Here is a 16,875-nt window from a genome sequence, read left to right on the forward strand (position 1 = left end):
TTTGTATTTTTTTAGTAGAGACAGGGTTTCACCATATTAGCCAGGCTGGTCTCGATCTCCTGACCTCGTGATCCGCCCGTCTCGGCCTCCCAAAGTGCTGGGATTACAGTCTTGAGCCACCGCGCCCGGCCAGTTTGTCTAACTCTTAACCAAAATGCTCTATTAACTTCTTATATATACAATAATAAATGTAGAATACATACACAGGGCCTAACATAGGATATGTGCTGAATGTTAACTATGCTTTCATTACATGCATCACCACGCCCATTTCTCTCTCCTTTCATAAACAGGAAACTAGCAAGAATTAACATTCCTAGAAAGACGAAAGGTACAAAAAATACCGACTTAGTTTATTGGATAAAAACAGTGGTAAAATGGACATAAAGCCAAAAGTGAGAACAGAACATTTTCATATCTTCCCAACACTTGAAAACATACTTCCCATCATCTGGGATTCAGGTGTCAGGGACCCAGAGCCCCTGCCAAATCCCTCTCTCTTCATCTTCCCTGGAACCAAGGGGAGGAAGAAGTCAGAACCCAGGGGAGAAGGAAGTCAGAGACAATCTCAGTCCTTGTCTACCCGTTCGTCCCTCAAAATCTCTGGGTTGGAGGGAAGCAGGGAAGAAATAAGGGACAAGGGGGGCTAAGGACTGGCCTCCAGGGCCCACTGCCAATAATGTCCCATATAGCTATCCTTGTCCATATCTCATCCCTAATAGGTACCACTGTCAGGCCTTAGGAGAGAGAGGAAAAGGGGGTAGATGGTTCGAGAACCAAATGTGGTCTCCAGACTCTTTCCCAGAGTCAGCAAAAGCCCTGGGGTGACCACTCCAGGACTCTAGGAGCCACTCCTTTTCCCTCCAGTCCAACCAAGAGGTGAAAAGAAATTCCTTGGGACACAGCATCCCAAGCCACTCTTAAATCTCCACATCACTTTCCTTGTCATTGTCATGGTCTCCATCATAGAACTCATTGGGTGCCTCTGGCCTGCAAAGCAAGGGGAGAGAGGTCAGGATCTCACTCCAAGTTCTAATCTTCTCCCATCACCCTCTTCCAAAGCCATTTCTCAGGCCCCATTGAGAACCACTCCTCCTCTTGTTGGTAGAGACTGCTATTCATTCACCCATTCACGTATCAAATAAACATTAAGGAACTACTCTATACAGACATTGTCATAAACCTTAGCAGTACAGTAGAGTAACAAGCCAGACAAGGTTTGTCTATCCTCAAAAAGCTTACCTAATAAATGAGACTAGTAACAAAGTAAATAAATATGATAATTTCAGATGATGGAGAGTACAATTAATAAAATGAAGTGATATGACTGAAGGTGATGGGAGCAAAAGGGTGAAATTTCAGACAGGAATACTGGCACATAAGACCTTATGAACGTAAGACCTCAAGTCTCAGGAGGAGCTAACCAGGGAAAGACTTCAGGAAGGCCATTCCAAGCTGCAAGAAAACCAACTACAGAGATCATGAAATGAAAAGAGACTGATGTACTCCAGTAAGAACAAGGAGGCCAGGACAGCTGGGAGCACTGTGCACGATGGAGAGTAGTTAGAAATGAGATCCTGGGTATAGGTAAGGGCTAGCATGCAGGACCTTTTTAAGCCACAGTCAAAATTTTGGATTTTCTTCTAAGTGCAAGGTAAAGGAGAGTTTTAATTTTAAGAAGAGTGATGTGGTATTATAAACCCACAGTGAAAGAATGGATGTGAAAGCAAAACAGGGCCCAACAGGTACTCAATATTGGTTTCTTTCTTTTTCAAAAAGTATTCTCAAAGGCCAGGTGTGGTGGCTCACACCTGTAATCCCGCACTTTGGGAGGCCAAGGCAGGTGGATCACAAGGTCAAGAGATCAAGACCATCCTGGCCAACATGGTGAAACCCCGTTTCTACTCTAAAAATAAAAAAATTAGCCGGGTGTGGTGGCGCATGCCTGTAATCTCAGCTACTCAGGAGGCTGAGGCAGGAGAATCGCTTGAACCTGGGAGGCAGAGGTTGCAGTGAGCCGGGATTAGCCACTGCACTCCAGCCTGGCAACAGAGTGAGACTCTGTCTCAAAAAAAAAAAAGAAAAAGAAAAAGAAAAAAAAAATAGAAACGTATTCTCTGGGACACGGAGAATAGAGAAAGTCATCAAAGAGAAACTAAGGAACTAAGCCAGGAAAGGCCTTATCTGCTGGGTAAGCAATGTCTCAGTTACTTCTAAGTGCACAGCGTTAAAGGTGTGGAATCAGAGAATCAGGTTGAATCTCAGCCCTGATATTTAACTAGCCATGTGACCTTCAGAAAGTTACTTAGTCTCGCCGGGCGAGGTGGCTCATGCCTGTAGCCTGTAATCCTAGCACTTTGGGAGGCCCAGTCAGGCGGATCACCTGAGGTCAGGAGTTTGAGACCAGCCTAACATGGAGAAACCCCATTTCTACTAAAAATACAAAAAAAAATTAGCTGGGCGTGGAGGCGCATGCCTGTAATCCCAGCTACTTGGGAGGCTAAGGCAGGAGAATCGCTGGAACCCGGGAGGCAGAGGTTGCGGTGAGCCTGAGATCATGCCATTGTACTCCAGCCTGGGCAAAAAGAGCGAAACTCTGTCTCAAAAAAAAAAGAAAGAAATAAAGAAAGAAAGTTACTTAATCTTGCTGAGCCTTAGATTCCTCCAGTGTTAATCTGAGAATAAAAGCTATCAGAGTTGTCTGATGGCAACAGAATGATTATACATAGGTTGTAATAATTAGACAGCACTTTGTAGTGTCTGGTGCTTGGCAAACCCACAAAAAGTGGTAACTCTTCCTATTTCTACTCTGCAAGTCATATGCAAGCTGGAGCTATAGGCATCAAAGAAGAACAGAAACTCAGTGGGTGGCCTGACAGAGAGGTAGGGCTTAGGAACAGGAAGAGGCCTGAGGCTTCTGCTGGCTGTTGAAAGCGGGTGGTATTATTATAATGCAGAGACTAGGCCCAGATGCCAGCGTGGAGCTATTGATAAAAAACCCAAACCTCTACAAAAGGAAGAACTTAAAAACAGGTTTTACCAAACCAAACCAGACAATGAAAAGCAATTTCCGTAAATCCTGGAAGCCCTGAAGCCAGATGTTCAGACACTTCCTCACCCAGGAGAGGGGATCAGGAGATATCCTTGGAGGAGGAGAGCTGGAGAGGGCCCCAAGAGTCAGAGCAGTAAAGCCCAGGTCCAGAGGAGAGATACGGAGGCCTGAACTCTAAGACAGAAGCAGATTCTAGAAGGGGCTGAGAAGCCCATCAAGCTCTGCAGCAGAGCCGGCTCAAACCTCTAACCCTGCGTGGGAGCAGGACTGTGTGTCCCACAAGTGTCCAGCTGTGGTTATCCCTTAGTCACGTAAGGAAATCTGTTCTCCATTAAGTGCATCTGTTTCTGTACTTCTGGGTTCTGTTGTCTTTTCCTTTCATTTTTCAGTAAAGTTTTGGGATTTAAAAAAAATTCTATCCTATCCTTTTTTCCCCCTAATTCATTCCACCTACAAATATTTTGTATGTATCTCAGAAAGATAAAGACTTCTTTTTTTTTTGAAAAACAACATAACCACAATACAATTATCCCACCTGAAAAAATTAACAGAGCAAAGAAATCAAAGAGCCTTAGAGAGCAGTATGCAGGCAGTGACCCTGTCCAGCTCAAGACCTGGAAAGACTGAGTAAAATGCTGGCAAGACTATAAGCCACTACAGACTTTCTGGATGGTAATTTGGCAGCAAATATAAAAAATTTTAGGCCGGGCGCAGTGGCTCACGCTTGTAATCCCAGCACTTTGGGAGGCCAAGGCTGGCAGATCACGACATCAGGAGATCGAGACCATCCTGGCTAACACAGTGAAACCCCATCACTACTAAAAATACAAAAAAATTAGCCAGGCGTGGTGGTGGGCGCCTGTAGTCCCAGCTACTCAGGAGGCTGAGACAGGAGAATGGCGTGAACCCGGGAGGCGGAGCTTGCAGTAAGCCTAGATCGCGCCACTGCACTCTAGCCTGGGTGACAAGGCGAGACTCCATCTCAAAAAAATAAAATAAAAATAAAAATAAAAATAAAAATAAAAAATTTAGGCCAGGCTCAGTGGCTCACGCCTATAATCCCAGCACTTTGGAAGGCCAGGGTGGGAATTTGAGCCCAGGAGTTTGAGAGCAGCCTGGGCAACAAGGCAAGACTCCGTCTCTACAAAAAAAAAAAAAAATTAACCAGGTGTGGTGGTGCACACCTATGATCCCAGCTACTCGACACGCTGAGGCAGGAGGATCACTTGAACCTAGGAGTTCAAGATTGCAGTGAGCTATAATCATGCCACTGTACTCCAGCCTGGATGACAGAATGAGACCTTGTCTCAAAAAAAAAAAAAAAAAAATTAGTGCACACAGCCTTTGACCTAGCAGCAACCGTTCTACTATCTAACCCACTCAAACAAGAATGCAAAGATGTATATGTAAGGGGGTTCATTGCCACATTATTACTGTAATACCAAAAAAATGGAAAATAATCTATCCACACAATAGATTATTATACAGCTGATAAAATACTGAGGCAGATTTATATTAGCTAACTGGAACCAGCCATATCATGTAAAGCAGCATATGTAGAATGACTCTATTTGTATTTATAAAAAACTAAAAACCACACAAACTGTAAATGAGTGTGTATGTGTTTGTTTATATGTACATACAGAACAGCATATTTGCAATCTATAGAAAAAGGCCTATCTAAAATAAAAACTATTAACAGTGGTTACTCCTGTGGAATGGGTCTGGGATTGTGTGAAAGCAAACAACATATTTTGATGCTGTTTTAAAATTTTACAATAAATACGTGTTATAACAGCAAAGAAAAGAGTGAGGAAATTGTAGCAGACTAAAGGAAGTAAGCCAGAAGCAAGTAAGCTAATACCTTCTCATTTACTTTTTCCCTTTTAAACCTCCCCAGCAAGCCTATTGGAAGTAGGCTGAAGTCCCTGCTCCCAGACCTGCTATAGTTCTCCTCAGGACCCCTCTCCTCTGCATCAGCCTCATCAGTCCTGTCATAGGTCAGGAGGTCTGCAGGCACGTCATGAATCTGGACACTAGGTGCATGGTTCAGCATCTTCAGATTTTCAAAGATTGTCTGGCGGATCTGGTCCAGATACTGGTTAGAAATGAGGAATAGAGAGCGAGAAGTTCCCAGTGATTCCCAGGGCATACAATCTCCTAGTTGCCTTTTACCCCTACCATCCTGGTTTTCATCTCGATGGTACCTCTAGTTCAGGTCCCCCAATTGATAGCTGTCCCTCCCCACCAACCCCAACTGCCTCTACTTTAACCTGGACTGCCTCCTAGCCAATAACAGTGACAGTGATGACTTAGAACTTCCTTCTCCTTGGTTTTTCCTACTTCCCACATCTTTGACTTCTCCTGAGTTCCACCTTTCAGGAGAAGTTTGTGCTCAGCTTTTCTGAGCTGCTGACCTGGCGTGAGTTCTGATTCTCGATGCGGGTGCTGACATCTGGATGAAGTGTGAAGTCTGGGGCAAAGTACTCGAAGTATTCTTGGGGAGGAGAGGAGAAAGTATGGCTCAGACTGAGAAAGGCAGCTACCAAGATTTCCCAATCTTTTTCCTTCCCATCCAGAACACCTACATAATAGCTGCCCAATCTTTTCCCTGCTCTGAGCCCAGGGGTTTAGTCTGCAGAGCTCTGAAAGTGTAAAATTTCCCATCTGCCTTCAAACCAGGTCATTCTGGAATCTGGTGAGAACAGCCTTCCTGTTATGGGGGTGTTGTGGGGTAGTCCTTACCACTATAGGGAAGCTCCTCACTAATGGCCTCTTCTACCAGCAGCGATGTCTCATATGTCCTGAAACCAACCAGCAGAGGGGAGCAGGCTGACCAAGTGGGCTGAAGGGCCCATGTGGCCATATCTGAGGGACACCCTAGCTCACACTGGACAACAGGGGAGGAAATCAGGAGGGTGCTCACCAGCAACGGGCAACATTTCGGACAGTATAACCACCACCACCCAGCACCAGTAGAGGGATATTGAAGCTCTTGACATATTCGACGCATTCCCTGTTAAAAGGAACCAGAGGAAGATGTGGAGGTTATCAAAAGACAAGGTAAATACCTTTAGGTATTGCCTGAAAGGAGCACAAGAAAACTATAAATGTTCCAAATCTTTAGCTGCATAGTGAAATTCATTATGTCATACCCTTAAGATTTGCATATACTTTATATGCTGTGTCTCAATAAAAATTTTAAAATAAAGCACAGTCCCACCTCTGTTCTGCTCAACACCCTCCCTGGCACCCTGCGTGTTAACCAACTACTCTCATCAATGCAAGTTCTGTCAATTCTAGCCTTGAAAATATAACTCATGCCCGGTGCGGTGCTTACGCCTGTAATGCTAGCACTTTGGGAGGCTGAAGCAGATGGATTGCCTGAGCTCAGGAGTTTGAGACCAGCCTGGGCAACGTGGCAAAACTCAGTCTCTACTAAAAATAAAAAATATACATATATACTTATATATAGAGAGAGAGAGCACCAGGTATGATGGCACATGCCTGTAGTCCCAGCTACTCAGGAGGCTGAGGCAGGAGAATCGCTTGAACCCAGGAGGCGGAGCTTGCAGTGAGCTAAGATTGTGCCACTGCACTCCAGCCTGGGCGACAGAGCAAGACTCCATCTCAAAAAAGAAAAAAAAAAAAACCATATATATGTGTGTGTGTGTTGAAACAGCCGGGTTGTGGCTGTTGTTCTTCATTGCCACCTCCTTCACCTTAGTCTGGGCACCTAACCAACACCATGGCTTCCCAACTGGTCTTCCCACTTCCATCCCCATTCCCCAGCCAAACTTTTCTCTATTCAGCAGTCAGAATAGTCACTTTCAAACACAGATTGGATCATGTCACTTTCCTGCTTAAAATCCTTCAATGGTTTCCCATCATGTTTGGAATATAATTCAAACTCCTTACCAGGGTTTAAAGGCTCTGCACAATCTCACCATGGCCAGCTTCTCAGACCTCACCTCAAACTACCTCCAGCCTGCTCCCTGCATTCTACTTCATCAGCTCATTCCTGCTACAGCCTTTTTTTTTTTTTTTAAAGAAACAGTGTCTCACTCTGTTGCCCAGACTGAAGTCCAGTGGCATAATCATAGCTCACTGTAACCTCAAACTCCTGGGCTCAAGTGATCCTCCTGCCTCAGCTTCCTGAGTAGCTAGGACTATAGGCATGCACCATCATGCCCAGCTGATGTTGTTTTTTATTTTCTGTAGAGATGGCTCTTGCTACATTGCCCAGGCTGGTCTCAAACTCCTAGCCTCAGGCAATTCTCCCACTTTGGCCTCTCAAAGTGTTGGGATTATAGGTGTGTGCCACTGGGCCCAGCCCTCAGAGCCTTTTGTGGGCCTTTGTCAATGCTTTGGACAGGCTTCTCTCTGCTCCTCTTATGACTCACTCCTTAGTCTCCAGGTCTCAGCTCAAATTTTACTTCTTCAGAAAAACTTTTCCAAATCATGCTATCTAAAGTAGGTCCCCCATTGTATCCTGTGTCTCAGCTTTCTTTTTTCTTTCATAGAATCTATAACAATCTATTTCATTTGATTATTTATTTTTTGTCTGTTTCCTAAACTGTAAACTCCACAGGAGACTCCTCATTCCATCCCCATGATGTGGTATGATGCCTGGAACATAATAGGTGCTTAATAAAAATATATTGTGAATGAATGACCATCTAGGGAACTCTGTTCAAGATGACATTTCTAGTTCAAGTACAATTTATAGCTACTTTTGATTTCCAAGCAGAGGTGAGGCCCATTCCCCAACTACCCCCACCCACGTACTGAAGTTCAAGGCCACTTGAAAACCTTGCGGAGAAGAAGGAGAGCAAGTCTCACCCATGCCCTCGGATGCTGAGGTTAAAGCAGCCCAATCGATCACAGCCCAGAGAGTCAGCTCCACACTGCAAAAAGCAAAAGCCCAGGCAAGTGCAGTGAGATAACTGATCAGAACATCACAGATACCCCGTCTATCACCAACCTAAAGAACCTCCTCTTCCCTTGCCCTCTTTCCCCAAGCCCAGGCAGAACACTCCTGAGGAGGAACTGACAGTATTACCTGGAGCACAATGCATGTGGGTTGGTAGAAGTCCACTACCTGGTTGATAACCGGCTGGAAAAGGTGCTTGTAACCTGGGAGAGGGCCAAAGATGGGCACCTGGCACCCCAAGGGGATGGGGAGACAGGGAACAAAAGGAAAAAGGGGGTTGAGCGAGCATGTAGCCCAGGAAAGGGGCAACCCAAAAGAACCAAATCATTGGTCTGAAACTTCTGGAAGGGGTCCCAGACTGCTGTGAGTGACTGATGAAAGCCAATGACTTTTCCCAGAAAAAAGCACATATACATGATATGTTGCATACAATTCCCAGGGATTCATGGTCCCTCTGAAGGCCCTTCATCCTTAAGGACACCTGGACCCAACAGCAGACGATACGAGGCAGAAGAGGTTATTTCAAGGAGAAAAAGAAGGGGCCTAGGGAACAGAGGGAAGACTTCAATACTTACTCTGGTCATCAATGCCATCCCGCAGGGGCACATTCAGACAGTAGTAGCGGCCACTCTCTGCCCCGACTTCATACATGTCACCTATAGGGAAGCGGGTGGTGGTAGCCACACATGGGAAGCACCCACAGCCCAGTTGTTTCAACCCCAATCCGCACTCTGGGAGCCTCTCACTGCATCTGTGTAGCTTCACCATAAACTCCCTAGAGCCACTAAATCTCTTGCAGCTTGCATTCATTTGGCAAAGAGTTTTGGGGGATCTACTCTCAGCCAACTGTGTCCTAGGCAGTAGGGATGCAGCAGTGAACGGAACTAATGAAATTTACGATATGCCACCAAGCTTATATTCTTAGGGAGTAGGCAGGAGGGAGGCAATAAACAAAACAAAAGAAAAAACCACAATAAACATAAATAGCAGTGAGTGTTCTGAGGGAATGAGGCTGATGTAACAGAGGAATGGGGAAAGAGGTGATTGTGACAACTGGGGTGGTCAGGAAAGGCTTCTCTGAGGAGGGGACACCTGAGATGAGACTAGAAGGCTGAGAAGGAGGCACTCATAGTAAAAAGCTGAAGGGTGCAAATGGGAAAGTAATCCCTATTCCCATACCTGTGCCAGGGAAGAAGTAATTTCCGTATTTGTGGAAGGACACCGTCATGACCCGGTCAGTGAGGTAGAAAGCTTCCTGAACCCCGTCACCATGGTGGATGTCAATATCAATGTAAAGCACCCGAGGGTGGTACCTGGAGGGAAGCCAAAGCCAGGGTCTGAGCTAGAAGAGAACCCCTGACCCACTCCTCCCAAACACCGGGTCTCGAATTGTGAAGAGTCTGCTTCTGCCCTGGTCACCTGAAACTTAGTATCACCAGTTCCCTAAAGGCAACTGGGGGCTCCAGGCTAGAGGCTAGAGGCAGGGACAGAAGAGGGATATGCAGAGAAGGCTGAAATGTGAGCAGGCAGCAGGGAATCTGCAGCAGTGGAAGAGGCAGCCTGAATAAAGCATCAAGAACTTGGGAGAAGCTAGTCAGGGAGGAGGGAGGTCAAGGTCAGGGCTGGGTCTGAGAGACCTTCTCAGCCAAGAATCCCGTAACTGCCCCCATCTCCTCCTGGGCTACTTACTTGAGCAGCTCCAGGATGCCAATCACAATGTCGTTGACATAGCAGAAGCCAGAGGCCTATGGCAAGACAGTGGTCTCATAAAGAGAGGAGCAATTCCCCTACCCAGCTGCCTGCCCCCCACCATCATCCTAAACACCTACCCGAGGATGGCCACTGTCTTTCCCATCACCTCCTCACTCACCTCAAACTTCTTGGCATGGTGCAGACCACCAGCCCAGTTAATGGCAATATCACAGATCTGAAAGACAAACACCCAAGTCACAGTCCTTCCTGCCCACCCCTCAAGCTGGGAGCCCAGGATCAGGGTTAAATCCCGAGTCCAGGGATCTAGAGGAAAGGAGGAACAGGACTCGGGACTATGTCACCTTGTTGTTCAGCTGGGTTGCTCCTTGCAGAGATGCGCCTGTGTAACGCGAGCAGAACTCAAAGAGCCCGGGAAACACTGGGCTGCAGGGAAGAGGAACAAGTTGGAACCCTCCTGCCTCTGTCTGGGCCCTTCCCATAGCTCCCTCCCCACTCCAGATTCCTCCAATCTCCATTTTTCAAGAACCTTCTCTCCCCCTCCTACACACCTGTGCTATCTGCAAATTTATTCAACAAATATTTTGGATCAAACCATGTACCAAGCCCTGTGCAAGGCACTGGATGGGAAGTAAAGAAGCATTTAACTGTCAGGGAGTTTGTATCCTAGCTGGGGAAAGAAGCAAGCAGCTTCCAGGTACTGAAGTACAATGTTAAAAGGAAATCAGTTGAAAGAAAACATGAGCTCTGTTTTTCTTAGTCTCAGTGTAACACATTTTAACATAATGTTCAATAATATTCTTCACAGTCACACATTTTAAAGAAAGAATTGTATACCTACATGTGTGAAACGGTGATGAGATAACCCACAAAAAGCCTGTGGCACAGTATACAGTATCTGCTAAGCCTTTAATAAATGTCAGTTATAATTATTACCATTGTTATTCTTTATAAAAAGCAAAGGCTTGAAGCCAGACACAAAAGGCTACTTACTGTATGACTCCATTTATGCAACATTCTGGAAAAAGTAAAATATAAGGACAGACATCAGATCAGTAGTTGGCTGGATCTAGGTTGGAGAGAAGATATTAACTACAAAAGGGTGAGTGACCTTTGTCAGGTAATGGAAATTTCCTATACCTTGATACTTTTTTTTTTTTGTAGAGACAGGGTCTCACTATGTTGCCCAAGCTGGTCTCGAACTCCTAGGCATAAGTGATCCTCCTGCCTTGGCCTTCCAAAGTGTTGGGACTACAGGTGTGAGCCATCGGCGCTGGCCCTACACCTTGATATATTCTATCAAAACTCTCTGAACTCTTACACCTAAAAAAGGTTAATTTTACTGTATGCAAGTTATACCTATATAAACCTGACTTTTTAAAGAGGAAAGGCTTAGGCAATCCCTAGTTTTAGGTCTCAAAAAAAAGAAAAATAGTGCAGCTGACACATTTGACCATGTGAAAAACAGAACTGTAGGGGCTTTTTGTTTGTTTTTTAAGATGGAGTCTCGCTCTGTCGCCCAGGCTGGGGTGCAGTGGCCTCACCACAGCCTCCGCCTCCCAGGTTCCAGCGAGAATTGTAGAGTTTTACAGTTTCTCAAAAGGTTTGGAAAGAATTAGAGATTAATACCTAGAAAACTAAGCAAATGAAAAAATAATGCAATTGTCAGCTCCAGGAAAAACAAAAAGCTTTAGAAGAAAATAGATTAAATCACACTATACTATTTGGCTTGATAGTAAATGAATCTTTCAGAGTTATAATAATGTAAACATAGAATACTGATTTATTTTTAAATTATTATGAAGCTGAAAGGGGAAAGGAAGCCAACGTGATGGGGTAAGAAGACTAAATGCTCATATCCCATACTAAGAGCTTAACAGATACTACCTAAAATTGACAGATGAAGAAATAGCAATGAGAGACAATACAGGAGGGCAGTATGATTACAAGCACAGATTCTGGAGCCAGACTACTTAGGTTCAAATTCTAGTTCTTTAACACCTACTAATGATAGTGAGGTTGTACAAACTGTTTAACCTTTCTGTGCCTAAGTGTCCTCTTCTGTAAAAGGAAACAATAATAGATCCTGCTTCACAGGGGTTGTTGAGATTAAATAAGCTAACGGCTGTAAAGCACTTAGAACAGTACCTAGTATATAACAGGTATTCCCTAAGGATTACAGATTAGTAATAATAGTCAATTAATATTATTATTATTTAAAAATCCAAAGGTAAATACCAGAAGACATAGGGAAAGGAGCTGAAAGTGGCTGTCACTGGGCAGAGGGATTTATGGGTGAAAGGGAGAGGTCTAGAATTTTTTTTTTTTTTTGAGAGAGTCTCGCTCTGTTGTCCAGGCTGGAGTACAATGGCGCAATCTCAGCTCACTGCAACCTCCGCCTCCTGGCTTCAAGCAATTATCCTGCCTCAGTCTCCCAGAGCAGCTGGAACTAAAGGCATGCACCACCACGCCTGGCTAATTTTTGTATTTTTAGTAGAGATGGGATTTCACCGTGTTGGCCAGGCTGGTCTTGAACTCCTGACCTTAGGTGATCCACCCGCCTCGGCCTCCTAAAGTGCTGGGATTACAGGCATGAGCTACCACACCCGGCCTGGGACTGCTTTTTTATTTTTTTCATTTAAAGGCCTGTAGTACAATTTGGCTATTTATGTTAGAGTACTTTGAAAGCAATTGGAAATTCATTAAACAGAAGAAAAATTCCTGATTCTCATCAGAAATACAGATAAGACAACTGTAACTTGTTTGACAGGAAGACTGATGCAGCATAAATAGCCCAGAGATAGTATTCTAATTAGCATTCCCTAATTGCACAAACAGCATCTACAGGACCCCAGTGTGGCTTAAGGGCTGACCCTGTATTCTCAGACCTAGAAAGTGAGCTCAGAAATAGCAGCAGGAATATTAACAAAAAAACAAGAACTCTCCCGAGACAGCACGTGACTGAACACCAAATGAGCAGTGCAGTGTGTGCAGGACAGAGCTCTATGGGCTGGTGTGGTCAAGAAAGGTTTCATGGAGATGGTGTGCGAAGACTGAGAAGGCCTTGAAGAGGCTGAATACAGAACTAAGGGCATTCCAGGAAGGCATCCCGTGCAGCTAAGGTGTAGGGATAAAGTTGGAAAGGTGCCAATGCCATCCTAATGAGTTGGCCTCTATCCTACAGCCCTGTCATTTCTTAATGACAGAAAGATCTGTCATTAAGATCTTTCAGGAAAACAGATTAGTGGTTTAAAAACCTGGGATCTGGATCATGCACACTCCAATGGCCAGTTATGTGACTGAGGCTGTTACCTAAATATTCCCAAACCTCAGTTTACTTATGTATAACATCAGAAAAAGGTCTATTATAATATATCTAAGGACTGGCTTGAGAATTAAGTGGATTTACCAGCAACCCTTGGCATAATACCTAGAGAGTAAGCACTCAATAAATGGTAGCTATCATAAGAAACTCTGCTGGATCAACAATCTGTTTTCTTCAAGAAATACATTCAAGGGAGTGACAGAAAAGCTACAAATTAAAAGTCTTAAGAGACCTATCAACCAAAAGCACTGGATCTTGTTTAGATCCAGATTTAAACTAACTACAAAATAATTATGAGACAACTGCAGAAATTTGAATACTGATTGCATATTTGATGACATTAAGGAATCACTTAACTTTTTAGGTTTGATAATGATACTTTTTCTTTTAAAAGAGTATCATTGAGCGATACATAATAAAATATTTATGGATAAAAGGATATAACATCTAGGATTTGCTTTAAAACAATCTAACATGAGGGAGTATAGATGAAGTAAGAGTGGCCATTTGCTCAGCCGGGCGCAACGGCTCATGCCTGTAATCCCAGCACTTTTGGAGCCTGAGGCTGGTGGATCACCTGAGGTCAGGAGTTCAAATCAAGCCTGACCAACATGGTGAAACCCCATCTCTACTAAACATACAAAAATTATTCGGGCATGGTGGCAGGCACCTGTAATTCCAGCTACTCGGGAGTCTGAGGCATAAGAATCACTTGAACCCAGGAGGCAGAGGTTGCAGTGAGTCAAGACTGCACTCCAGCCTGGGCTACAGAGTGAGACTCTGTCTCAAAAAAAAAAAAAAAAAGAGTGGCCATTTGCTCCTAAGTGTTAAAGCTAGGTGATGGATGGGAAGTCACTGCACTACTTCACTTTCTGAAATGTTTGAAATTTTCCCTAATAGAAAGTTTAAAAACAAAAATGAGTAGAATTGAGGAACTGGTGGCTGTGATGGTCACTATTTTTTCATGGATGTAGAGTAGAGTGTAAGCAAAGACCATGGCTTATCTTTGTTGTCTACTCCCTTCCCCACAGGCTCTAATCCTGACTCTTCTATGGATGATACAAGCTCAATGTAAACCTCATGGTATCAAACCACTCCTTTGTTGTTTTTTTGTTTTTTTAACTGCCCTCTTAAGATCAGGACTGTTTAAAAAACTTTGATAGCTTCCCTCTACTCTAGGGGTAAAAACCCCAATTCATAATAGAGCTGTTTACTTTTAAAAGGCCCTATTTCTTTAGCCTCAATTCAGTTCACCTCCTCTTCATATTCTGCACTTGGCCTTTTTTCTGTTCCTCAAATGAGTCATACTCAATCCTACCACAGACCCTTAGCACTTGTCCCTACTGCCTGCTATACTCCTCCCCTCACCCTTCAACCACCTTTCATCTCATTACTTCTACTCTTTTTTCAGATCTCAGCTCAATCTTTACTTCCTCTAGGAAGGCCCCACCGACCAGCCACTACACCAAGCTAAACAATTCTCCACATATATACTCTCATAATCTGTCATACACCTCCTCTTCATAAGACTTAGCAAAAATACAGTATTAAAATTTTGTTTTTGTTCATCACTGCATTCCCAGCACTTAGCACAGGGCCTGGCCTAGAACAAGTGACCAATAAATATTTATTGAATAAACAAGTAAGTGAATTATGATTCATTGACAAGTAGGCCCCCCTTGAGATCTTCCCACTGCTGCCAAAAGACCTCACTGAAGGGCTTGGCATTAAACTATTAGACATCAAAAGTCCCAGTCCTCCCTCACCAGTCATCGCCTACGTTGAAGGCATTAAGACTCTTGGTGAAGCCTTGCATATTGGTGGGGCTGACTCTCTGCAGGAAGTCAATGTAGTCCTCGGAGTGGAAGCGGCACATGTCATGCTGGGAGGCCTGGTATGGCTTGAAGACCTCGGGATGGAGACACAAGATGAACCCAGCCAGAGTCAGCCCCACTCCACAGGCTCAGACCACCCATACTGAACCCAGCCCTGGAGACTGTATGAAGCCAAACATAGCATTCCCCTCATCCCACAATCCTTAAGTCAATAGAGAGACTCCGATTAACTAAGTGAGTTATTACGAATGAGCCCCCTGAAGACCATTTCTTTTCCTTTCCACCTCCAGCTCAGCCTATTGTACCTTCTCAACTTTGAGCCCTGATCCACCTGCCCTGTTTCTTGGATCTCCTATTCCCAGTTCTCTCCACGCTCATCTCCTCCCCCAAGCTCTGATTCTGTCCTCTTTCCTCTGGATTCTTCTTTCTGGAGTCAAATATATGGGATATATGTCAACTTTCTAATTAAAATCAAAAGTTTACTATCTTTGGAAAGTCGGGGGGATGTGTCACACCTCTTTGAAAACTGGACAAGAAAAAGCTTTCTTCTCCCAGAAAATGCACACAGGTACATATAGGCAAACAATCTCAAGGGATAAAGATTCCTGCACTAACATCACCTCAGTCTTTTCTATGACCAATCTATTTGTCTGTGCCTGGGCACAAGCAATGAACATTCATTCATATTGTTCACTAGCTTCCCTAGCAACACATAAAGCCTGGGCTTAGCTGTTTTGTCTTATTTTTTCTTTTGAGACAAGGTCCTCCCTGTCAACTCAGGCTGCTGATCATAGCTCACTGTAACTTCAAACTCCTGGGCCCAAGCCATCCTCTCGCCTCAGCCTCCCAAGTAGTTAGGATTACAGGCACACCCACCACACATGGCTACTTTTTTTATTTTTTATTTTTGTAGAGATGTGGGTCCCACTGTGGCCCAAGCTGGTCTCCAACTCCTGGCCTCAAGCGATCCTCCCATTTCAGCCTCCCAAAGTGCTGGGATTACAGGCATGGGCCACCACACCTGGCCTGGCTTAACTGTTACTATCTCATATCACAGCCATAAATTCCATGCTGGGAGGACAGCATGTGTATGTCTGGGAGATGAAAAACTGGATAGCGATTAAGCAGAACCATGTAGAGGTATTCCGGGCTGAAAAAGGAATTCCTAAGATATCTCCTCTCTTCCACACGCACATACACATTTACAAACACGGCAGTATCGTTCCACCCTGGAGCCCTGGCTCCTTGGAGGTAAAGAAAGGTGGCAAAAGAGGAGTGGGAACTGAGGGTAAACCTTACACCCTGATACAGTGATATCCGCTCCCCTAACCCTAATTCCTGAGACCAAGGCCCTATCCACACTCTAAAATGCAGAGGAGGAACACTCCTTCTGTCTTCAAACCAGCCCCCACATCACCCTAACCCTAGGCCAAGGGCCAGTGTGCCTATAGTCAGAGGGTGGCCGACCTGAGCTGAGAAAGTACTTTCCATTAAGCAGAGGACGCCACCTCCAACACCCAGCACTTTCAAGGTACTCCGGTGTCTTCTATCCAGCTCCCCGCTACTCTAGTGGCGGGTTGCACTTGATGCACTCAGTCCAGCCCACCTATCCCTTCCGCCACAGCTCGCCCCACCCCCACCAACCCCCGGCCGAGGCGGCGAAACTCACGATCATCTTCTTATAGAGACCGTAATGCAGGACCAGGCTATGGGTCAATGCCAAGCGATGGGGCTTCATAGGGTGTCCAGCTCCTGGGGGTGGGGAGAAGAGAGTTCGTCAGCTCTCACCCCGGAGTTGCAACCCCCCGCCTCAAAAACTCCGCGTCCCAACCCCTCATGCATAGCCCTGTTTCCTCACCATAGTGGAAGTTGCCCACGTCGGGGTCGTAGAAATAGGCCACGGTCTTGGCCATGGTGCCGGCGGGAGCAGGCCCCGCGCCTCCGCCGCCCGCCGCCCGCCGCGAACCCCTCCCCAGCCGTGCGTGCTGCGCAAGCACGTAGCCTGCCTCTGCGGAACTGG

General features: G+C 45.1%; 1 protein-coding gene across 2 annotated transcripts; it reads right to left on the reverse strand.

Moving 5' to 3' along the window:
* Window positions 1–327: 327 nt before the first annotated feature.
* HDAC3 (histone deacetylase 3) lies at window positions 328–16,869 on the reverse strand. Of its 2 annotated transcripts, XM_010388246.2 has the most exons (15): window positions 16,714–16,869; window positions 16,525–16,607; window positions 14,787–14,929; window positions 10,040–10,121; window positions 9,856–9,912; window positions 9,675–9,730; window positions 9,165–9,298; window positions 8,561–8,641; window positions 8,115–8,188; window positions 7,895–7,959; window positions 5,979–6,068; window positions 5,798–5,856; window positions 5,470–5,549; window positions 4,993–5,150; window positions 328–990 (listed from the first exon to the last, which is right to left on the reverse strand). In XM_010388246.2, the coding sequence occupies exons 1-15, from the start codon at window positions 16,766–16,768 to the stop codon at window positions 921–923; spliced, it is 1,287 nt and encodes a 428-aa protein (XP_010386548.1). In that variant the 5' UTR covers window positions 16,769–16,869; the 3' UTR covers window positions 328–920. The 2 variants fall into 2 exon arrangements, with proteins under 2 accessions (XP_010386548.1, XP_030783660.1); XM_030927800.1 differs by lacking the exons at window positions 16,525–16,607; window positions 16,714–16,869 and adding an exon at window positions 10,689–10,713 and having other exon boundaries at window positions 332–990; window positions 14,787–14,903.
* Between the last annotated feature and the right edge of the window lie 6 nt (window positions 16,870–16,875).

The sequence above is a fragment of the Rhinopithecus roxellana genome, chromosome 3 (genome assembly GCF_007565055.1).
Source record: "Rhinopithecus roxellana isolate Shanxi Qingling chromosome 3, ASM756505v1, whole genome shotgun sequence".
NCBI lineage: Eukaryota > Metazoa > Chordata > Mammalia > Primates > Cercopithecidae > Rhinopithecus > Rhinopithecus roxellana.